At 48.3% G+C, this 24687-nt stretch overlaps 1 protein-coding gene across 1 annotated transcript in view; it reads right to left on the reverse strand.

Annotated features, from left to right (window-relative positions):
* The window catches only part of GLB1L2 (galactosidase beta 1 like 2), a 32285-nt gene that overhangs the window by 3965 nt on the left and 3633 nt on the right, over positions 1-24687 (reverse strand). The window contains exons 3-17 of the mRNA XM_006020420.3: positions 23452-23649; positions 22894-22962; positions 22424-22519; positions 19804-19912; positions 19555-19647; positions 16238-16319; positions 13746-13810; positions 9482-9566; positions 7537-7674; positions 6924-7004; positions 6443-6549; positions 5520-5666; positions 5043-5114; positions 4059-4137; positions 2603-2690 (exon numbers count right to left, since the gene is read on the reverse strand). Coding sequence (XP_006020482.1) covers positions 2603-2690; positions 4059-4137; positions 5043-5114; positions 5520-5666; positions 6443-6549; positions 6924-7004; positions 7537-7674; positions 9482-9566; positions 13746-13810; positions 16238-16319; positions 19555-19647; positions 19804-19912; positions 22424-22519; positions 22894-22962; positions 23452-23649 — 1509 coding nt within the window. The remainder of the gene's footprint in view (positions 1-2602; positions 2691-4058; positions 4138-5042; positions 5115-5519; positions 5667-6442; positions 6550-6923; positions 7005-7536; positions 7675-9481; positions 9567-13745; positions 13811-16237; positions 16320-19554; positions 19648-19803; positions 19913-22423; positions 22520-22893; positions 22963-23451; positions 23650-24687) is intronic.

A 24687-nucleotide genomic window follows, 5' to 3' on the forward strand; every position in this document is an offset into this window, starting at 1 on the left:
ATAGTGGCCAGCAAGTCCAGTTTTAAATGCCAAATCAGATATCTAACTCAAATGCAGCCACTTCTGAGAAGAAACAGCAGTGTCACAAACCTCTGCAGTAAGATAAAGTTCCTCTTCCAGTTCCTGAACCAAAACTTACCTGCCTTGACAGTATACTGAACCCCCCCTGTTCCTGACAGACATCTCCTAAAGACTGAAAATCAGCTTCCCAGAACTTCAGAGGTAATGAACTGCACCACAACACTCTCAATGGAGGCTGCCATGGAAATCTAAGTTGCTATTTTAGCACATTTACAGTGGCATGGGCTAGAAATACCCCAAAGTCATGCTGGGAGGTGGAATGCTATAGTTGCCAAACGAAGTAACTTGGCTGAGATGCTGGTGAATCCTCTTGTTGCAGAGCGGTATCGTAGGATTTTATAAAGCCTCATAAACTGAGGCTCTGTCTACTTAATGACTCCAACAAAATGACTTACGTAGGCTCAGTCTTCCCATAAACTAAGCTACAGAACTGGTTCTAGGGTTAGCAAGTGCAGTCTACTGACTCAAACACACCACTCTGTTTTAGGCGCAGGCCCCTGTCCAAGTACAGCCAGGTCAGACCCTTCTTAGCTCATGGGATTATCTGTCTGTCTGAGCTAGGAGAGAGGGAGAGCCTGTTTTACAGCATGCTGTGGAAGGGCAGCCTTATACCAGGGAGTATTATCAGGTCACTCTGAACATGCTTCGAAGTTAGCAAGCAGCAACAGGGGCATAACTATGGGATTCTTGCATGATTTCTTGCCTTCTCTCTAGTAATAACGGAGAGGCTGGGGGCTGGGAAAAAGAAACCTGAGGAGCTTGAGAGTTCCATAAAAACCTCAAAACCTTATCAGAACTTGTGCTCTCCAACCATGATGGACCATGTCCCTGGTTTCATAGGGAGTATTGATCTAGTGCGGTATGAATGCTGCTGTATTATTCAACTAAGCCTGGGACAATCCTATTTTCAATACAGCATCCTCCATCCTCCTACACAGAGATTTCAACCTTATTACATTTCACTGCTAATGGTCAGTTGCCAGTAACTGATCGCACTGCTAGCTAATCTGCTTTTATTCCTGCCTGGCAGCTCACTTGCTTTCATGCCTTTCACTGTGAATATCCTTCTGTAATGACCCCAGAGTCACAAAGCTGACACAGCTCACCCTGTCAAAGAGGATCCTTTGCAAAAGTCTCTCTTGAAATATTCTCTTGCTGCCCATTAGCACGGTCCTTTGAAACTCAAGGTCTTTCAAGTTTGCAACTTGGTCCTCAGAGTTCACTCTGAATCACAATTACAGACTAGGAGCTTTGCACTTCTCAAACATAAATCAAAGACATTGTGTAAGTTGGATCAGACATTTCAAGAACAGAGTATTAAAAAAAAAAAGGCTGCAAATGGTGCGTGAAGCATGCGCACGTGTGTGTATGCACATCCACCACCGCTATCTACTGAGTAGCGTAACAACAGAATTGGGTCACGAGCCATGCAGTGTTTAGTGAATGGGAATTCTCTTTGCTGGCTCACATGGTAGGGCCTTACAGCTTTCAAGCTCTGCATCTTCCATCCCTGGTCAGTCCCCAGTGGCCACACCAGGCAGGAGAGTGACAGCTGCAAGGTCCAAGATGGCCAAACTTGTTACTATACTTTGTGATTAGTTTCCTAAGGAAAAGGGGCCTCTCAAGATTGCAGCAGGAGGCCATGAGGAGCCCTAATGGCTGAACGGCTGATTAAGAGTCTGTTCCTCAATGATAGGAGCTTGCCCAGTTACTCCTGCAAGATTGTTCTGCTTTCAGATTTAAGAAATATGGGAAGTATAAACATAAGGAGGAGGGGGAGCTCTCCAAGCTGGTTAAATATAGTGATGAGCTTTGGAAACTACTCTGCTCGTGGCAAATAGAATGGTTTGGGTTGAAATTAGTGACCCCCCATATCTGATTGAGATAAAGTTTAGGATGATTTAGAACCAGGGTCCTGGATAGGTTCAAACATGGCCCATCTGATCCAGCTGCTGTTACGAGTCAGTGGGCATGTTTACATGTCACTGTATGGCAGTGTAGCAACATGCTTCCTTGCCGTACGGTGCACTACGGCGATGTAGTGATCACGCAGGTCTACATGTGATCGCCTGCTACGTTGCCGTACTGGCGTGCTCTCTAATTACAGTGCACTCACTACTACGGCGATGTAGCGGGCAAATCTAAGTATGCACCACCCACACGGTGCAGTAAGCACCCATACTGCACTGTGCTTTAGTACTTCTGAAAGGAAGTACTAAAGCACAGCACCGTAGCAACATCGCCATATGGCGACATGTGGACGTGCCCAGTGACAGTCTTTTCATCCTTTTCAATGGAAGCAAGATTAGGCCCTAAATAATGGCACAGATAAAAAAAGCGTTACAACCTTCTGCACAGTTTTGGATGGAGATAACAGGAGGGAATTTGTCAGTGCAAAGATTTACTAGGTGCTGCCTTTCTGACACATCTATCCACTAACTAGATTTTGCACCTCTGCCAAGTCATTGGCTGCAGATGAGAAAGAGAATTAAAAGGAAAAAAAAAACCACCTCGCACAGACCTTTCTATGAAGCTGGGCTTCATCTCCAGGCTGTAAATCTTGAAGTTCCTCAAGGGGGTTTTATCCAGGAAGACGTCACCAATTAAGCCTGCAAGAGCAATGGGAGTAATGAAGAGTCAAAAAGCAGCTAAAGCTGATGGATCTTCCAATATCGACGCAAGGAAACAGCAGGCTATGGAAAGCAGCCACGCTGCAATGGAATTAAGAGTCCATCTGGTCCCATTGCTCATCCAGACCGAGCGTGAATTGCTGTCACACTCTGGCCTCTCCATTCCAGCCTTTGCTCTAATTCACTAAGCTGTTAAACACCCTCCCAGCAGAACACATTGCTGCACATGGACCAGATTGATTTTTTTTAAAGTAGCAGATCCATCACTTGTGGTGGTACGCAGAGGAAAATGTAACACTGGGAAGCAAATGACTTATCCTAGGCTAGTGTTTTTCATCCAAGGATCTCAAAGCACTTCATAAAGTTAATTTTGCCCCGCTAGCCTCCTGTTAGGTGGGTGGAATTTTCCCCACATTGTAAAGGGAGGAGGCTCACATGCAGAGAAAAGGCACAGGAGATGGTGCTTCACACAGGCACCTGGTGCAGACCTAAGAAAAAACTGTCCGTGAGGCCTCCCCACCCAACCTTCATGATTACAGTTGAGAGAGTCAAGAAGTGCAGAGGATTACACACCTCTCTCCCACTAAAACCAATGAAATGGGTATCCTACTCCACTAAGCTACTCAACACACTTAAAAATTCAGCTTTGACACTCTCCCACTCCCCAGCTCCACCCAACAGAGCCTTCAGGTGTAAGCATTTTGCTTCATTTCAAGGAGCCGGATGTAACTCAATCCCTTGACTCTTGGCAAACCAAGATTATCATAATTGCCAGATGACAAGTTTCAGAACGTAAAACAGGCACCGGAAAAGGTTCCTTGCCCACCACATGGCATCATGCAATTGGCTGCATGCATCATGGAGCGAGAGAAGGGAGCCATTGGCAGCTACAGGTATGGGGGGATTTGTGATGGTCTGGACAAGACTCTCCCGTGTGAAGCAGAATCTTTTCCTACTGCTCAATGCACAGGCATCACTTTCTAGCTACCATGAGCCTGGGCTGGATTTGAACCTATGACCAGACAGTGAAGACTCTGTGTCCTTTTACCAGTTCTCTGACCCACACTGGCTGTGTTTTATTGCCTGAAAGTGAAGCTGTAGACTGCGTCAGCTAGGTTCACTGCACCCCATGCATTTGAGTGCAGCTCGGGTCACCACACAAGATTCAGCCTCTGATCTGAGGCACTGGTTTCTGGTGGGATGAGGAAGGGAGGGGAGCAATTTAAACAACAACAAAAAAAAAAGATACTGAAATTGGATGGTTTGAAGTCCTTGCTGACACCTGAGTTTGATGCCTTTGGGGCAGATAACCCCATGTGCAAGCTTGGGAGGAAGGAGATAACCTACCTTTCCGCTGCTCATTCAGCAAAGGTCCATAATTGACACGTCCGCAATTCTCTACCAAGATCCTGAGCTGCCTGAACCCCTGGAAGGAAAGGAGGTACTCAGCAGGGTATGTCACAGCCACTGCCATGTCTTTGCCATGCACAAAGAGAGAAGTCAGGGGAGTTACTCTGGGGAAGTCTACATCAGCAGTTCTGGCAGCCACAGTACAAGGCTTAACTGCTTAGAGGAGTTGCTGAAATGCGATGATGCCACATTACCGGAAACCAACACTGCAAGGGACTGCTTGCTGGGAAAGTGTGGCCTGCTCACGAAACCTTAACATTTTGCTGCTATATTTTAATCCTTGCAAAAGTGAAATAGTGTGGAAAGCCAGGTCTGTCTATAGGCTCCCCTCCAGCTGGCTCCACTGCAGGTCACAACAGACCCGCAGTATCACCACCACACACCCTCATCCTTGAAGCCATGACAGTTCTGCCAACGCAGTGGACTGCCTACTCGGGCTGCCGACCTGCCCAAACTGCTTGGCCCAAGTGTACATGCAGAGCTGGAGTGCACTGTGACCTAAAAGCAATAAAGAGACTAAGGCACAGCTTATGTCTTAAAAGTCCACAGCCTCTGTGCTCTCAGTCGGCCCAGGCAGGGGCTTCATGGATGTTTGCAGCTTGTGGGTGTGGCTGGAAGGGGTTAAGCTCAGTGCTTCTGCTCAGAAATGGACCTGCAGGGGAATGCGCCAAACTGGATGGTTTGAAAACCAACTCCACCTCTGAAGAACAACTTGGCACTGCAAAGCCTTTCTGTTCCAACCAGGAAGTCACTTGTTTTCGTACATGGTTGCTCTTTGCATCAGAGACACTGCATCACTGGTTTGAGTGGAGCCGGCAGCAGACCTGCTCTATGGATCCAGGCCACTTTAGAGACAGCTAGGTAAGAACTGTGATTCTGTTATCCTCCTGCATCCTTTCTGAGTGCTCTCAGACCAGTTACCTGTCCTTCAGGGATGGTCAGCTCCACTGTGTTGTAATCAAGGTAGCCAATAAACAAAGTGTTAACAAACACCTGCAGGAGAGAGAAAAACAAGGAGAATGCAGTTGCGTTAGATAGGGAATTAAACATAACTGAGGAGGGAGTGCTGTCTGGTTGCAGTGTCCAAGTCATAGTTCCAGCTCTGCATCTCAACTCAGTCTGATGTTGGGAAAAATCAATGCAGTTCTAAAAAGCAGAGTCATTCCCTGCTGTTCCCTTCTGCAGCAGAGAGGATCGCATGGGGTATGTCTGAGATGCACTCTACCAACTTTTAATATCAGACTGCAACCCTGAGCTGGAGTTTTACAGAGGAGAGGGGCTTGATCTTGGCACAAATAGTGCAAAGGAACTGCTGGCCACCCTGGTGTAAGGTCCCACCCATTCGCACCCAGCTACCCAAGCCAAACCATTTATCCTTCTGGGCTAAGCGCTCTTCACCTGGGCTCGGTCCCGGATGTGGTCCCCCGAATTCAGCTGCCCCCCGCCGGAGATGACGGTCTCGTAGAGCACGTACCCATAGGACTGCCCGTTACCATCATTCACTTGCAGGTTCTCCATGTTCACCGGGAACTCTGATTTAATAGGCTGCAAAGGAGGAGCAAGTGGTGACAAGGCAGAGGGATCCATTCCAACAGAACAGGCCACACATGGCAGTCTCATCCAGACAAGTGGCTCCAATGTCCCACAAACCAACATTAACTCTCTAAAATGACGCAACTAAATTACTGTGACATGGACTGGAGTCCTTTCCGCCCAGTCTGACCCACACAGACCTAAGGATACAGCAGCATCCTGACAGACTCGAATAAAACACTGAGGTGGAAAGAACCTCCACTAAGTTCCAGATACTGTTCCTAATGGATGAATGTCTAAGTCTTCACCTGGGATACACCTTCAGCGATGGCAGCTCCACAACTTCCCTGGACAGTATGTTCCATGGTCTAAGGCTCTAAGGAATTGTCCAGGCTGCAGTCTAAACCTGTTCTTGTTTTATTCTTGCAGAATACAGCGCAACCTCATTACAGCAACCCCGGCAGCCGGAACCAATTTTTTCAGTACGAGGAGGAACAAATCAACTGCCCTGACCATAGTGAGCACCGTCTTTTAACGAGCTTCAACAAACCCGTCGAGTGTGATGTAGCACTTTAGATTTTAGCATCCTAAAATTACATTCTAGACCAAAGCATCTCCTCCCCCGACTCTTATGCAGAGTGCTGGTGCACTGCAAGAGTGGATGAAGCCAGCCAAGAGATGCCTGCTTTTCAGTGCTTCTAGGAAATGCCTTAGGATCCTTCTGAAGGAGATTATTGCACATGCAGCATGTTTCATGCACGTTCTTGGGCTCCAAGTATAGCACCTACCTCTGCGATAGATGGCAGTGCCTCCCACAGAGAGATACACTGGTGCAGCATGACTGTGCCATAGGATGCCTTGTTTGCAACCAGTGGAGGGAGGGGCAGAGGCTGCCCTAGGAAGCAAAAAGACCAAGGCAAGTGTTACCATCATTCTGCCAGGAAGTTACTGCCAATAACAACATTTGATTTGTGGCCTCCTTGATTCCATCTCTGGAAACAGCTTTGATCAGTCTCCCCATGGGATCAAACAGAATGGATCTGCCTCAAAGAGTCAGTGCGAACTTGGGGACTGGGCTGGAGGTGGCAAATTTGTTTATCTATCAGAAGCCACCCACCTGGCTCTAGAAAAAACACCATACAAGCAGGGTCTGTGCAACATGCAGCATCCCTCCAGACATGCACTACATTTGCTGATGCAACACATTTCTTAACACAGAGAAACTGCTGCATGCAGGGGCAGAGGTGCAACTCTGTGGTATACAATTACCTATGACGGTGCTGAAGAGTTGACGGAGCTTGAAGTACTTAGATGTGTAGTCTCCAGCCTCTGCAAGCACTGCATCGTAGTCTGCAAAGCAAGAGCACACCCATCATAGAGCAGTAGCAGCTTTGGGGAACCACTTGTGTGTGCTGGCCACACCACATGCAGCATAAAGTCTGGACCTTTGTGAGGCTCAGGCCCTGTCTACGTTATGGACACTGGCTTCCATAGAGCCAAACTACCAGGAAGCTCCTCAATGCAGAAAGCGCCCAAGCATCCCCCTTGACTGAAGAGAGGGCAGCTTGAAAGTAATGGGATTCTGATGAGAGAAGTAAAATAAGACCAAGGAGAATGACTTTGACAGAGGACATTCCCATCCAATGCAAACGGTAAAAGGATTTCTAAATACTGGAATTGGACTGGAAATCTGGAGTGGGGAAGGAGCCTGAAAGCAGGCTCTTTTCTCTTTCAAGTTCAGATGAGGGAGCTGTGGCCAAGGTCTGCTGCAGAGACTGCAAAGTCCTCAGAGAAAGGGATGGGCATAGTGCCTTTCGGTCCATTCCTCTGTGCTGCAGGCTCTCCAAGTGGTGTGCCCGCAGGACAGGAAATGGGAACTCACCGTAGCTGGTGATGTCAGGCTTGTACTCCTCAAAGTGCACTGCACCATTCATGAAGCCAAAGTTGGTGCCCCCGTGGAACATGTACAGGTTGATAGATGCTCCCATTTTGAGGACGTTTCCTATAGTAATCACCATCTCTGCGAAGAAAGGACAGTTGCAACAAGGGTCACAGTCCAGGCAGCAAGTGTAACGCAACTCACCAAAATGCCAATAGTCCCAGCACTTCAAAGAGCTTTTCACTCCTCCATCCCCCTCAAAACAGGCTTCACGAGCTAAATCTGAGTCCTCCATTGAGATGCTCTGCAGGAATAATTCACTTACACACACACGTGCCCCATCTTAGGGCATGACAGCTACAAAGACTATTGAATGGGAATGAGACAAGTGCCAAGACACTGTTACTTCAAGGAATCTGAGCACGATGTAGGAAATTCAAAAGTCTTTTGTAGATTCCTTCCAATGCTTATGTACCTTGCTAATGAGCGTAAGAACTATGACGGAGCGTGATCTTTTTAGGAACATTAAGTCTGCTTGAGTTTTATGTCCACTGCACCACCCACAAAAGGCAAGATCACCCATTCTGAAGGAGGACATTTTGCTTACTATACATGTTACAATGGCCACTAACAAACACATTCACGTCACGTTTTACAATCACTTCAGAGTCATGGAGAGGGGCCCTTGGATAGGCCAGATTTGCACAAGACAAGGTGGAAGTAGCTTAAGGCACTAGCCTGGGAGTCAAGAACTATGGATTTTATTCCAGGCTGTGCCAAACTCCTTGCAACGCCCAGATCAGTCACCAAGTCCACATCTGTAAAATGGACATCACACTTGTCTACCTTACCCGGCTAGTGGAGGAATGCATTAACAATGAGGTGCTCGGCTCCTTTGGTAATGGGAGCAACTTAAGCACCCAGATGCTCAGAACGAGGCCGTGTGACCCCCATTCATTCTGAACCAAGCTTTGTGTTAAGTTTCCTGTAACACGATCAGTGTGGGCAGAATTCTCTGCAGATGCCTGTTTTTGCTAGTCCAGTGTCTGAACAGCACTTGGCTCTCAAAATGCTCCTAGGTCAGCCCCCATGGCCTTCTATTTCAGCAAGCACCATCAGGCCTGACCAGCACTAAGTGCATGACTCCCCATCTCAGTGTTACTGAACTTATATTATAGATGGGGAAAAAAGATTAAGTGGCTTCTACTGCTTTGCCTCATGAGAAAAGTGAACGTAGAACCCAGGAGTCCAGTCTAAGCCTCTGTCTGTGACTGTTCTTCTTCTTATGTTCCTATCTTTAACTCCAAGACATGAAACCCCTTTACAATACATGTATTTAAAATAACATGATGCCAACATATTGAGTGCTGGGGTCAGACGATCAACATATTGTCTGACCCCAGTGCTCTTTCCTGCCCAGGCCAGGGGGTTGGATTCGATGACCTCCTGCGGTCCCTTCCGATCCTAACATCTATGAATCTATGAATGTGGTGCCAATTCAAAACAGTTTTCAATAGCCAAAATATTGTATCCACACCCCCCAAAGCTTTGGCTGTTTGGGCCTCTAGAGCTTAGGCCATTTAGGGCAAGTGTAAAGTTTTTCTTCCAAGTCCATACAGAGTCTAGCAATAGGGCCCTGATCCAACCAAGGCCCTTCCGCAACATCAGAAGTTGACTTTGACTCTCTGCACTAGCCTCTGGGTACGATGCCTCCTAGAGGAGTAGAAACAGGACAGCTATTTGTAAAATAACCTGCTTAAAAATCATCGACAGGGATAAAAACACCAAGTCACAGCAGTGTGACACATCCATTAAAAAGAGTGGAAAAACTGCACACAGCCACGCTTGCTGCTGGATAGGAAACTTGGAAAGAGTCACCGGGCCATTTCTGCTGACGGCTGTTTATACAGCAGTAAACCCTAAACAAGTAATAATATATGGTGCTCACCATCTGCATCAAAGATATTATGAGGGCCTCCCCAGCTATCAAACCAGCCAGTCCAAAACTCCATCACCATCTTTGGCTTATTTTTCTGTTACAAAAACAAAAGACAGAATTAAATGCAGACAGGACAATGCTGCACTTATCCCTGCTTCCCAGAGACATTGCCCAAGTGCTATCTGGGGGCAAGGCTTACAGAAGGGTTACCGGCCAAGCCCATAGAGCCAATTAGCCAGAGCCCTAGAGAAGCAGGGCACAGGGTGCCTGCATGCAGCAGTGTCTGGGGAAGATAGGCAAAGCCTTGTGTAATCATGCAGCCCAAGGGGAACACACCAAGCCACGAGAACAACCAGGTGACACCAAACAGGTCCACATCCCATGGCTTTGAAGAGCTGAAGCAAACCTATTGTCCCCGTTTAGTTTCTGCTAGGAATCCACATTTATAAATGTCTACTTATCAGCCACACCACTGCCATTTAAGAGTTTGCAGGTGTGCTGCAGCCCATGCTTGCCAAGGTGGGAACAGCAGACCTTAACAGCTTAATGCCTTTTTAATGCTGCATATGGTGTTGGCAGGAAAGCATTAGCTTTTGCAGGAATTAGGTCTTCATTAAAAAGGCTCTGCACACAGAGCAACTGCTTCCCATTTGTCAGTGCCTGCCAGCTCCTTTACCTCCCGTGGAATTCCACTCAGCCCCGTCACGCCAGACGGAGCAGCGTGGGAGCCGACTTGCTGGCGCTGCCCGTTCAGGGGTTTATTCCTAGTCAAGGCAATTTCACTCGGTGTTTGATGGGGGCCTTATCTGATGCCATATGAAATGGAGAAGGGAAGTGACTAAAGAAAACCATATTCCATTAGGAGAATACTGCAGCAGTTAGAACATTAGAGACGCCTGCAGTCGATTCAAACCAGCTTTGGATAATCTACAGTATCAATCCGTCTCCAGTAAGCCAGCTGATGAGAGAGTTTAATCACTCTATGGAAACTTAGCCCGCAATAGGGACAACCAACTTGTAGCTCAGACTCCATCAGAATATGCAACATCAGCCCCTGCCCCTTCAATTAATTAGCGCCATGGAGGAAGGGCTGAGTTGCACCACGCAGTCAGCTCTGGCTGTCAGGCTGGTGGAAAGATGCTATTTCTCACTTCTTTGCAGAGCTCCCAGGAGCTGTGGGACACCAGCTCAGTCTGGTACAAGCAGTCACAGCAGAGCCTCTCAAGCCTGTTTGTCAGCAAAACGTGGATCTGACAGTTAAGAGCTCAAAAGACCCTATGGGACTTGGTTTGCAAACCTCCCCAGACTCATGTTTGAAGTGGCAAAGGCAGTGATTCAGAGAGGGAAGAAGAGGAGGGAAGAGCAAGAGCAGAGAACCAGAAGAGCCTGTTTTTGTTCAGAAATCTGAACCCACTCGCATTCTGCAGCCATGGCATCTCCCACCCCACGTGCTTTCCGAGGGATGAGTTTGGGGTGCTTGGGTGATGCAGGGGATCAGTGCACTCCCCTGCAGCGAATACTGTGCAGTTAGATGCTTTGCAGGCTGGGTTGTGCGGGTGATGGAGCAGGGTGCCCTGGGACAGCAGGACACAGGAGATGCTGTCGTGAAACCACTGCAGATGTGCATTTGCACTCACGCTATCCCGAGGTGAAGCTTTACCCCAATCCATTTTCCAGCAGGACTCTCAAGCCGGCTTTTGAACCAATCAGTCCAGCCTCAAAAAGGCAAGGCTGCCCCAGTCCTGAATCATTTCTAACAAGGAGGGAATGAACCTCGTGACACAATCTCATAAATACATATTGTTTATCTCCCCTCTCTAGCAATCACAAACAGATCACAGGTGAGCACACAGTGGGTACAATCCTCAGAGAGGCTAAACTCAGATTTGGCTTGGGTTAATTCTAATGCAGCCCACAAGCATGATGCTCCTGTATGCTGGGGCAGTACTTGCCCAGGGGGCCTGGGGTTGGAGCAGAGATGCAAGTGCTGCAGGTCAGGGCTCAGGTGCCTTTTCAGAGCGAGGTGGTGCCTGGACTTGGAGCAGAAGGAAAGGGCGAGCTACAGGTGAGAAGTGGGGGCAGCTGAGATTGCAGGGGAAGAGGGCAAGTTGGCAAACCCCAGGTAGGAGAGACTCTTGCAGGGCCCACCTAGCTCAAAGGCCCAGCTGCATCCAGGCTACAAGCCTGCCCCCTTTCAAATGCCGTTTGAAGGCATACACTATGGGGAGCCCAAGTTTCAAATGTAACTGGCTAAATTAGGGGTGTGATCCACAAACCGGCACTCGGGATCTTGAGAGACCTGGGCCAAAGGGCCTGGTGGAGCCCTCGAGCATGGCACCACGCACCCAAACTGCCCACAAAGGCTGCTCCAAACTGCAGGGCTAAGCGTTGTCCCCGAGGTGGTGAAGGCCTCCCTTGCGGTGCAGCAGCCACGTGCAGGAGCTGCAATGGTGCACTGTCTGCAGGGCAGGACCCACACTGTGCGCTCAGCAGCTGCACAGTCCAGGCCTGGCCGTGCCACTTGCACATGACCTTTGCTTCGACCTTGATCTCAGCAGTGCAGTGACTTTGCCTGAACCAGAAGCCTTGACAAACAGATGGCAACTTAGATGTGCTGCCCAACCTCACCTGCTTTTGAGAAACACTCTACAAAGAGAGGAATCAATATGCAGGAGATTTAACTGTAAATTCCCCTTAATCCCGCCGATATTTAGAGCGAGTCCAAAGCACTTTCCCACCACCACCCCATTTCATGGGCATTCATGTGGGCATAAGATTTTTCTGGCTTTCCAAGATAACCAGCTACAATTATTAACTTTTACAGGATGGCAGAAAAAGTATTAAAAGCCAAGAACACAACAATGCCCAGGCTCCCGAGGGTCAGACAGATCTGCAAGATCCTCTTTAAAGGACATCCACAAGCACCAGGCTACTTCTGCCTACAGCTCTTGTCCCATAAGAGAGGAGGCCAATTGCAGGCCTACACCAAGGCTGAAAAGCATGGGAATGACAGAGCCTTAAAAGCAGCGAAGCCAAACTCTTTGCTGCCCCTTAGAAATTATTCTGGCCTCTTTCCAGGGAGCCAGACCTCCATACATAACCAGGAGACACCCCATGTGGAGAGTTGCCCCAGGATCCAGAAATGGGATGAAAAAAAAAACATTTCCTTCAACCTTCACTGAAATCAGCAGGCTACAGCTGAGAAAGGCACACTTGCCAGGAAAGCTGCTGCAGGGTCCTGCTGTCTCCTGCCAAAACCTGTTCCTTTTAATTGTTTAATCAATTGCTCAGTATTAGAAAAAGAATTACTAGACGTTCAAATCTGTTAAGCACTAAAAAGGAGAGACAAACGCAGACTTCATACTGCAAATTCAACTCGGGCAAGGAGAAGGATTTAATTGCCCAGTACTGGTGACCTGGTGACAAAGGAAATCTACCAAATGCTTCAGCAACCTTCTCTTCTAGCAGTCAGTCCCGCTGGCCACTTCCTTGAGAGGTAACAATGTCCCCTGTTCAGTCACCTCCAAATCAAATAGAGAGATCTGGAGCTGCATTTAAAAACAGCTCATAATGCTATACAGCACAAGCCAGATTTTCCATTTTCCTACAAACCTAAATGTTAGCTGCATTCCCTCAGAGAGCAAGGGCTACAGCTCTGCTCTTGAAGAGTCTGGGCTTTCTGTCCTGAGGGACATCACATTTCTGTTGGACTGAAACTAAGCTCTTAGACCTTAGAGGTTCTCATCTGTACATATCCTTGAGTTTATGATTATCCTTTGACCATCATGAAGCTGCATTTTACCCAGAGTAGGGAACCCTAAACCAGAACCCACAGATCCAAAGACCCCCTGTCCAGGGCATTCAACATCCAGATCCTGATTTGAAGTTTTTTTTAACCCATCTGTACGTTCCACCAGATGAAGGTCTCGGCCGTAAAAATTGAACGCTTCAGCTCCAGTGGGACATTTGCTACTGCTTGCTTTCCTGAAGGGAGACCCAGACTGCAAACACTAGCCAAGCTCTTCAACCACAGTGAAAAGTGGGCATGGGGGTGCAGCACTATTAAGCACTCCTTCAACCTTTGCTGAAATCTGTGGGAGGCTTTTCACTGATTCCAATGAGATTTGGCTCAGAGGAAGAGGGCGCGACCTTGGGACATGAGTCACAAAAGCAGAAGTAACAGTGCTTGGATAACACAGCTATAATAACGAGAACAGGGTGAGGCACTGGTGGTAATGACAAGAACAGGTAAGACAGGTGTTAGGTATCTTACCTGTATTGTGTCCAAGTAGGTCAGGAGGTCACGCTCAAGTTTCTGGAAGTTAACAGTGGCCAGAGCTGTTGAGAAAGGAGACAGCCATGCATTAGCTAAGGCAGGTCATGAATCCTTTCACCCAGTACAACCCCCCCTCCCCATACATCACAACGAGGCATCAGGCTAGCAGAAATGCAGCAGGAGCTTTGCCACCTACAGAAACACCACGAGAACTTCCTGCATCACCTGGGTGCCCCTTAGAAGGCTCCCAGCCGAGTCCTGCCTCCAGCTTAAAATGTCCAGAGATACAAGAAATGCAAGGCAGCCCACCTCATATGGTATTACAAGACTTCAATAGCATTTGTTAAGCACCTCAAGATCTTCAGGTGAAAGGTACCACAGAAAGGAAGGCATTATTAAAGTTGAATCTGGGTGTTGCACTGAACTCCTAGGCTTCAGCTGCAGGATTCTCTGTCTCTGGCAGCGGCTAACAGCTTGTCAGGCCTGTGGGGGTGGGTGAGCAAAAGCAGGCTGAGTCTCCCAATTAAAATCTGCCTCACCAGAGAGTCAGACCAGCCTCATCTGTGACTCTAGTGGAAAAAACTCAGCAGCTGATCCGTGCACTGTGGACGCTTGGGCAAAAGTGCTCTCTGGTTCAGGACTTGTCTCTGGATCATCACACACTGCTGTCCTATAACTCGCTATTAACACCATAGCCCTTTGGGTGTTGCAGGAGTGCTGCTTCTCTTCTCCTGTCCTTCTGTCACTGTGCAGATGCTGCAGTGGCAGAGCTTTGAAATTTTAGGAGCAGCCGCATGTGAATTTTTAAACCAGAATCTTATTATCCTTCAAAAATGTGCGAGACTGTTGACATCAGCTCCAGCCCTGGTTCTGTCAAGCACAATGCTTCAAACAGAATATTTACAGGAGCAGGAGCTGCCATCTCACCACCTTTCCCTGATTTTAGCCGACTTCTCTAACTAGCGTGCAAACCCCGAGAATGCAGCGCAGGCGAGCAAGGTAGAAAAGCCAAACAACATGGGAACATGATGCAGATGACAACGTGGAGGGCGAGGTGCCCAATCCTAGGCTCAGTACAAGTCAAGAAATGACAATAAAAATCAAACCCAAAGCCTCGCCTCATCCCCAGCTCAGGCACTGTCCAGCAATCTCCCCACATACATGCACAGGGGCCCCACCAGCATGCCTCACTCCTGACGGGGAAGGATGTGAGGTCTGGAGGTTGTGGCCAGCTCAGTCATTAGATGAGCTGTCAGGACTGCCAACAACAGTTGCCAATTAGTCCAAACTGTGACAGTTGTTTCTATGGGAGGAGGACACAAGTCCACAAGGGACTGGCCAGGAGGTGCCACCTAGTCTGCCCAGCAGCCACTCCGGCCTCAGGATTAAAAAGCCTATGCAGTTCTTGCACCTCCTCCCTTAGCTGAGTCAGGTGGATGATGAAGCTATGCAGATGGCTCTTCTGGCTGCAGTGCCATCCCTGGACAGCTGCTGGGAGAGGCTGCTGTGTCCATGGGCATGGAGGACATGCATGCACCCAAACATCTCCCTCGCACCCCGAGCTGCTTCCGCTGCATACAAGACCCTGCTCCAGCTACAGAGCGAGGGGCTAGGACAGACCCAACCAGTAGATTGGCTATGACACCCTGAATTGCTGTTCCACATGGTAACATTCTCCTCTGCAGGAAACCAATCTGGCTATCACTGGCATTAGAGGGAATCCACATGCATCTCAGAAGAGGCCACTGGTGACCAAAGGAACCTGCAGGACCGTTGCCTGATTTTTCTCTCTGGCCTCATGACGGGTCTCTCTCCTTTCCTCTCCCCCTACCTATTCCGACAGTGGCTTCTGTCACCTTCTCTTTTACGTTTTCGCAGCCACCTTACTGCCGCTGCATCACTTTGAGCTCTAGTTATTCCACACATCTGATTACTTGACATGTTGACTCTAATGAGCAGATTGTTATGACATCTAAGAGGCAAATTGGTATCAAAGAGCTCTCATCATGCAGCCGGCTGGAAAAGGCAACTCCAAACAAGAGAGCTCCAAGGCGTAAACATTCCTGCAGGAAGGAGCTGGGGCAAAAGGGGGATTTCCACCCTCACCCCTTCCAAATACACTCTCCACAAGAAGGAGAGTGACCCCGTGTAGACAAGGCTGCAAACTGCTGCAGCACAAAGAAGAAACCTGGAACAGGCCACACTGACTTGCACTGGAGAAGGGCCTGGTCCTCTGTATTGTTAAATAAAAATCTAACCAGAGAAGAGCGGAAGAGAGGTCTTATTTTGTATGATCTCCAGGCAGTTTTCTCTGGATCAGAAATCAAAGCCATTCACAACTGGGGTAGAAAACCAGCTCTGTATGATACATGCCCATGATCCCAGAGAGTACTTCTCACTCAGATGGGCAATCTCACCGAAGTCAGTGGGAGCCCCACACTAGAACCATCTCCATCTTTCTCACCGTAAAGCACAGAAATGCCACCTACCTCCTTCCACAACGCCAGAGGAAAGCCCATCCTTGTTGTCAGATGTCATTAACAGTTCCACGATTCCTCGGTTTAGCATGGCCTAAATGAAAAGGAAAGTTACTGTGCTGGGACCCAATTTTAATGTTTCACCCAGACACTGGGGAGTTTAAGTTTATTGGTGATCTTCTGTGGGGGATGATAGGAGGAGGGATTGGGGACTGACTTCTCCCTCTGCTGCTTCTAGATTATTTCACCTGTCTGCTAAATGGTACCCCGCTGAAGTCACTGGCAAAATCCCTGTTTCAGTGGCAGCTGGCTCTTCCCCTCTGCAGTGCTGTTACATGTTACTGCTGGACAGAAACAGTGAGTGTAGCAACCAATTCTTAAATGTCTTCTCTGAACACTAGCTTTATTTTCATTCCCTTGATTTGACTGGACTGACTCTCCGCACTGTCCTTCTGAATTCCAGGGTGACATTTCCTGTGTGGGATTTCAAACACCTTGGGTAATTCTGCTGCTTCTGTCTCCAAAGGGAGAAGAGGAATGGTTCACCTTCCTTATGCAAAACCCAGAGGACAAAAGGTAAGTCAGCAGGATGGCCAGCTAATGGACTCTGCTCTCATTCATCTCCCAGAAAGGTCAGAGACCGCTTTGCCAAGGGATTTCTTGAACAGTCCACTCTGTGTGGAGACTTTTCATGTTTCCACCACCACGGGACTGAGAGCCCATGGGATCCCAAGTCTGTCACTCATACACAGTTCTTCTAATTTTAGACATTATGTTTTATATCTATATTAGAAAAGGGGGGGTCTCGTATTTCACACGCAGGCTGAGGAGCTACAAATTCCCAAATATAACCCCGGGTTTTTCCCAGACTACTGCTGTGCCCATTGCCAAATCATGCACACGATTTGTCCCAGTGCCCAGTCTGGCAGTCACCCCATTAACTTTAATGGACTTTGGATCCAGCTCTTAACATCTCTCTACATCGATTTTATGATTGGTAAAATGGTGAAACACATACAGCAATCCACACAGGAATTATCTGAGAGGATTAATTAGCACCTGTAAAGCACCTTCACAAACATTTACATATGGGACATGTATCAAAGAACTGAAGCGCGAGTCACATTGAAAGACCACGGTAGAGCAGTAATACACTTGAGAACATGAAGACACACAATTGAAGGTATGCTGGTCTGGCTACAGCTGCTTTGTGTTCCTGCCCATATGTTACTATGCTGCATTCACTATTACTTTCATCCCTTAATACCACATTTTGCACCAAGGCAAAATCCAGTTAACATGAGACTAAATTTCAGAGCTGAACATTACTGAAGTATTCTCAGAGCGCTGTGTTAATGTAGGGAGGCTACTTTGGGGTTTTTTTAAGTTTGGATGTAAGAAAAATAAGTGTGTTGTTACATACTGAAATGCATTCCAGGATTTCAGGGTGCAACAGTAAAACCAGAAATAGAAACAGTCTAAGGCAGGCACAGGTGTGTGTACTCAGATAATCATGCCAGCAGGGCTATTGAAATGTGTGCTTGTGTGCCTTGGAGAGGACAGCTGCTAGTAGTACAGGCTTTATGGTCAAGAGAAGGAGGGGGAAAAGCTAAAGTACCTAGGAGAATGAGATGAGAATGGGGACATCAGTAATTTGCTTGATTTACCTTTATTCCCAGAAGAGTACAACACGTTAAAAACTGTTGCAGTCACACAGATGGACAAAAGGAAGTGCAGTAACCAGCCCATCACCCCCTAAGTGCAGAGGCCATGCCAGAAACAGATGCTACGAGTCCTATCCCTGGGTCCATCTGCACAAACACTAAACCATACTCCATTGCAAATCCAGGAGCAGAACTCAGGGATCCTGGTTTCCCAGTTTCTCTGCTCTGTGCACCAGACCAAGCAGACTCAGCGTATCGCACACAACACTAAAGCACCAGGAAACAGACCTGGAGCTTGCCTGGACTGTGTAATGTATTTTGATACACAAGTAAAATATGACCAATTCTTTCATCACTGTGGTAAAGCAAACAGGTGCTGGGGCTCATAAATTGTCTGGGATGATCCAGAATACACTGCAACAATGCTACCTTGAAACCGGGGAGGTGCAGTTCTCACACAGACCTTTACTTGAGTGCTATGATATGATATGGGATGAGGGTGTAAGGAAGCAGACAGATTTTTAAGGTATCTCTAATCTCTATTCTGGCCACTTGTTAGACTAAACATTTTAGGTTCAACCCTCCAAACAGGTGAAGCCCGAGTTAGCCTGGGAGACAAAAACACTTTAAGAGGATCAGGAATCTCACCATGTGACTTCTTTGGTTGAAATCCTCAAGCTACTGGTGAGAAGCAAATAAGCTAAGCCTCAGCTAACCCAGTTCTCTCTTCAACTAGGGCTGAGATACCTGCCAGTTTAAAGGAGTTGCTAGCACACTGACAGAACAGCAGGAGACACAGTGAGTTCACGGTATAAATCTGGACTTGGAAACAGTATTGTCTGGGGAAAAAGGGCTTTGGGACCACAGACCATGCCATTTGCTTGGAACCACAGGGGTGCAGAGGTGAGAGATGTCAGTCTTCATCTTAGCCTTAGACAGGTGCAACAAAAACACGTGACAGTGGTCTTGTCTCGCACACAGACAATGCTGGACCATAACTCTTCTTGCAGGCAGCAGGAAGATGTTATGCCCTCAAGAAAAACAAACCTCTGAGCTTTAAGGCAGCTCCAGTTAACTGTCTGGGCGCTGTGTCAGCAACAGGTGAGCAAGTCAGCACAGATCATATCTGATCCAGCAGGAGAACAGGGCCTCTTTGGGCGCTTGCCAGCTCTTACTGCTCAGCTCACAAGTGAGGGCTGGGTTGCTTGTTCTTTCTGACGAGGATGAGGAAGGCATTAGGGAAATGAGCCTGCCTGCCCAGTGCCAAACTCCAGATTACAGAGTCTGTCTGATTCACATAACCCTCCCTCCTAGGCAGGCATTCAGTCTGCCACACCTGAGTACCACCAATTAGCCGTTTCTGTTCTAGATAAATAGCTGGGGGACAGCCATGCCCCAGGCCAGCTGGATATACTGGGGATACTCTCTCCTTCCATTCCCCACCTTGCCTTTGGAAGTCCTCAGAATACAGTTTTGTATCAATACTGAACGTAGAGTTTTCTCTCCCCTCCTTCCCCAGCTGCAGCATCTAGCTGGATAGGATACTGATCCTGCGTTGGTCTCAGCAGAGGTTTGTGGGACAGGGAGGAGGAGCAGAGAAGCAGGAAGGCGGAGAGCAGATTGGGGAGGTACCAGCACAGGGAAAAGCAAAAGCACCAAAGTTACCATTTTAATGTAGGTCAGGTAGTGATGGTCTTTGGCGTAGGAGCCATATTCATTCTCCACCTGCAGCGCAATGATGGGGCCCCCCTTCTTATACTGTAAGGAGAGAAGGGAGAAGCGGGTCACTAGGCTTTGCAGTTTCTCACACAAGTGAGACCAGGTCTGCTGGTGCTGCGAGGCTGCCCTGGTCAGCTCCGATGCAGCCGCAGCCTGATTTTGTCTGCAAAGAGAGGGTGGAGGCATCCTACTTGCCTGATGAGGGACCACCCTGGCCATTAGGTGGTCAAAATAGGCATCCACAGCCTCTGTGAAGCCCCTGTAGGTTGTCCTCAGTTGCATGTTGGGGTCTTGCAGAAGCCAACTAGGAGAGAATAGGAGGCAACTCAAAGTAACCAGCACTACACTCAGGAGAACCAGAAGTGAAGAGCACCTGTTACAGACCTATGTCTAACCCAGCCTGCACACAGCAGCTATTCACGTCTATCTCCAAGCTCCAGCAGGAGGAAATGGAGCAGTCAGATGCGGAGACATCAGCATCTCACTTCACATTAGCTGCAGTGCCACAAAGGCCCAGACTGCAGGTGCAGACAAGAGAATGACTCACCGTGAAGTCTGTTCTACTCTCTCTCTTGGCCTTGCTATCACATAAGAAACATGCTCAATTTATAAGCCAAAAGAGCAGCTTTTGAGGGGGTGGCTCAGCAAAGTTTTTAGAGTTGAATCTCACGCTGGGTTCTTTCTTCGTCAGGCATCAGGCCCAGGACCAAAGACCTGAGGAAGCAGCGTATACACGGGTACAGGTAATGCAGGGGATAGGGCTGGACCAAGCCTGCTTTCCCTGCACTGCCTGCAGCAGCAACGGGAATGTTTTTGCCCAGGCCAGCAGCTCAGGAGAAGTGATTCTGAGTTACAGAGGAGCCAGATGTGCTGGGAAAAGGGCACATGGATTGAAATCCCTTCCTCCCTGACAACTGCAGAGAAGCCACCTTTCTGAGGTGAAGCATGGAAGCTGTTTAACAGCACAGAGCACCGCTACACTGCTATTCGTGCCAAGTAAGGGAGATGAAACATGGTCTATATAAGGGATGTGTCCGTAGGCTTCCCTTCCTGACCACAATCCAACTAAATCCATTTTCAATGCTTACCCTCATTAATGGCAAGTTCAAGCTGCATCACCAAAGTCCCTCCTTTTTCCAGCCCCGTACTTCAGGTCTAACCATGGAGATTCAGTCCCAGTCCAATTCGTGATCAAGATAACACTGCGCAAGCCAAGCTGGGACTCTCAGAAGGCTCTTTGTTTTCATGCCAGGTTAGTCTGGAATTTTCTGCATTCCTAGAGGGCACTCCATGGCCCCATGCATCACATTGCCTCATGCAGTTCCCATCATCACTGCTCCCTGGGCAGTCTGCCTTTCAGGCAGCCTCTCCCTTTATTTCTATACAGCAGATACAAAGGTTCCAATTTGCTAGTGTGCAGGAAGGGAGATTCAAGTTCTACATCCAGATGCGATTCAGGGCATAGTTATTACAGCCCAGCTTTGCTCACTGCTTGTCCCTACAAAAGGAAGCATAGGCTAAGGGTACAACCAAGGGCTGAGAGTCAGGACTCCTGTATTCTATAGGCAGCCATGGGCCAGTCACGATCTTTCTGTGTCTCATTCTCCTGATCTGTGAAATGGGATGCGACTCCTCACTTTACCAGGTGAAAGAGGCTGCATGACTGCATATATCTGACTGCAATGACTTCAGAGCACTCAATGACATTGTCACTCCAGCTACCGTTAGTCCTAGCCAGCATCACAAGCAGCAGCAGCAATGTCCCATCCCTGCACTATGAGAGACCGTAAAAGACCCTTGCCATCTCACAGCGTCATGCTTGCACCAGTGCCTCCTGCTGCCCTCGGGCTGGAACGGAGCATTCTCCTGCACATCGTGGCAGAACATTATGGAAAAAGGATCATGTTCCTGCAGGCCATTGTCTCAGGGGCCTCAATCAAACTCCTCTCCTGCTAAGAGTGCTCTGGTTGTATTAAATAGGCCAAACACTCCAAACTCCTTTTGTCTGAGGAGAGTGAGCATGAGTTGCAGCAAAAGCAAGACTTAGAGAGACGGGGCCAACATTTTGCCTGAGCCAGCCTTCCACACCCCCCTTTATGGCTAAAGCTCTGGGGAGCGAGGTGAGGAAGAATAAACAAGTGGGGCCGTAGCTTGGTAGCTGCTCCACTGGGACCCAGTAACCAGGAAGCACCTGCAGCACTTACATGCAGAACATAACTCTCCAGGACTCCTCCCTCAGGGCTGTGTGCGCTTTAGGAGAGGCTGGAATCATGTGCTGGGGAAAGTCAGGCAGAGGGAAGTTTGACTTCAGTGGAAACCTGTATCTGGAGTATGTGGGTGTGCCTGTGTCACACGTATCCCTATAGCACTATTAAAACGGGCCTAGGGGTGAAGTGAATCCTTAGAGCAAGTTGTAAATATTATTGGACTGTGAAAACTGGGGACATCAAGGCCCAGGAATGAAGCAAAGGTCAGGCAATGGATCAGTGATAGAACGTGGGCCTCGTAACACCACTTCCCCTCTCTCCGTTAGACGGCACGGCCTTTCAAAAGTGACTGTGCACAGCAAGTCTCCCGTCAGGTCTGTTTGTACCACCACAGAAGGACTGACAACAGTGGTGGTACAGGCTAGAGCTTCGGCAAGCATCATTTCTAAGCCTGCAGGAGACTAGGTCACACAGCTGGGGCACCTTTCCTGTTTGTTCTGGACTGAAAAAATGCAACATTCTCATGGTCTCTCTCCAAGGGTCTGAATTTTTGAGCAACCAGTTCAAAAAAGGAGTCCAAGTCCATCTGCTAGAACATGCATGCTTACCTGGGCAGGCCACCAAGGTCCCATTCAGAGCAGATATACGGTCCTGGACGCAGAATCACCCACAGACCAACATCAGCTGCCATGGTTAGGAAAGCCCTAGAGGTCCAAACAGGGTTAATTATTATTTTACTAATGAAGCAGCAGGTACCTGTGCAGGGTGCATCTGGGGAAGGGGAATAGGGGACCAGCTTTGAAGCATCGCTCAACTAACCGTCAATACTCCTACGCTGGACAGTCTCCATTCCCAGGGAGCAAAGGCAGGGAACATAAGGGCCAGTGCTTTAACAAAGGCCATACAAAAAACCACACGAGTTAATCTCAGGGACAAGAGAGAGGCAGATTCATACCCCAACGTTATTTGCTCCTCAGTCCCTTTGCTGCCCATCTCGCACTTCACCCAACCCCTGCACACAAAGCCAGGTCAGTGAGAGATCTCAAAAGGAAAAGAAACATCTTTTTCACCCACGTACTCCAGATCCAGGTTTCCACTGAAGTCAAACTTCCCTCTGGCTGGCTCATGAAGGTTCCAGGGTACATACCTGAAATGCAAAGGATCAGAGTGGTGAGTCAGGGTAGCCAGGGAAAAAAAACCTGCCCATTTTAGCTTCCCTCTTCCAGCCACAAAGACACAGCTACAGTTACGGGCAAAGAGTCTGTGCTGGCACTGCATAAACACCCAGCTGCCCCACTCTGCTTTGTTCTTCATGCCCTCCCTTTTCACATCCTATGGCTAAATACGTTTCCAGCTAAATGCCTCTCTGCCAGCCTGCAACATATGAGTTATCCATCTTGGCTTGAGTTCAGAAAGATCAGTACGGAGAGAGGTCAATTAAAGGCTGGCGAGTGAGTGGGAAACAAAGGAAATCAATGTTCCTGATGACTGAAGGGGCAGGTGAGGACAGGGGCAGGAACTCAGTCCTATGTCTAGGCTCACTGGAATCAGTGGCAAGATCCCCACCCGCTTCCCTGGGAGCAGGAGCAGCCTCTTAGCTACACGACAGGACCCAGCAGGTGAGGCTGGCACTTACGTGGTGAGGGTGTTCAAGCCGCAGGCCTTCATCTTGATGAGGCGGTCTTGCCAGTATTCCTTGGGGACTCGAAAATAGTGCACAGAGCCCCCGAATATGCGAAAGGGCATGCCCTCCAGGAGGAACTCCGAGCTCTCCGCCTGCAGGCCCAGGTTCCGGCCCCACAGCCGTGGGGGGATCAACTCGCTCCAGTTAAACCTAGAATGGGAGAGAACATCTGAGCATGTGGATCTCAGGGCTCTGCCAGAGGTAACCTCCAAACACTGCTCATTTCAGCCTAGCTGGTGCGACTGATTCAGCCTTTCATCCTGCCAAGACCAGCCATGCACCAGGTCATTCACAGCATAAAGTTTCAGATGATTAAACCTACCTGAACCTTATGAACATTCACAAGCACAGGAACAGGGATTTTCCCTGATGCCCCAGGCAAACAGCCCCCTTTCTTGCATGGTGAAGCACCATGTTCCATGAAGGCTGATTTAGAGATTTCTACCTAGCGGTGGCTGCATTTCAGCAGCATTGTATGTATGGGGGTCAGCCACACAGGAAGCCACCATCTAAATGCAATTAAATAGTAGATTTGGAGATGTGTGGAGCCATCTCTTCCCCAACACCTCCAGAGCTCTTGCTCCTGCTCCTAATACCAAGCTAGTGCTTGGACATCTCCCACTTATAGTCCTCCAAGCTCTCCTCATGCCAAAAGTCCTCCTTTCATTGTTTCCTACTAGTTATAAATCTGTTACTAGCCAATAATTCTTCCCTGGTAATTCCTTAGTGCAGAAATACTAATGAAGTTAATATTTAACCATTACAGATGACTTCCACTTGGCAAAATGACACAAAATCTAGTTGGTACAGCATGAAAACAGGACCCCTTTCTTCTTCAAATGATGATTTTGCAAGGATAGACTCATGGAGGACTGGACTTTGTGAGCTGTGTTTTCCCCCAGACATGGTCAGCTTAATGACTATCCACATCTAGGCACAGGTGGATATCTACACACTAAAAAGCTGCAACTGTTTATCTAATTGAGCATCTACAAGCGAAGAGGTCCTGAGATCATAGATGAGCTGATGTCATGTTCTTCTGCCTTGGACAGGTCAAAAAATCAGGAGAATTTTCCCTTGTCTTTCTGCATTCGCATCTAGGAGGAGCTTTAATCTCAATACATGGCCCAAGGGAGGGACTTAGACAATAAAGTTCTTCCTTGTTCTAATCCCCCTGTACATCAGCAG

The sequence above is a fragment of the Alligator sinensis genome, unplaced genomic scaffold (genome assembly GCF_000455745.1).
Source record: "Alligator sinensis unplaced genomic scaffold, ASM45574v1 scaffold278_1, whole genome shotgun sequence".
In the NCBI taxonomy this organism is placed as follows: domain Eukaryota; kingdom Metazoa; phylum Chordata; order Crocodylia; family Alligatoridae; genus Alligator; species Alligator sinensis.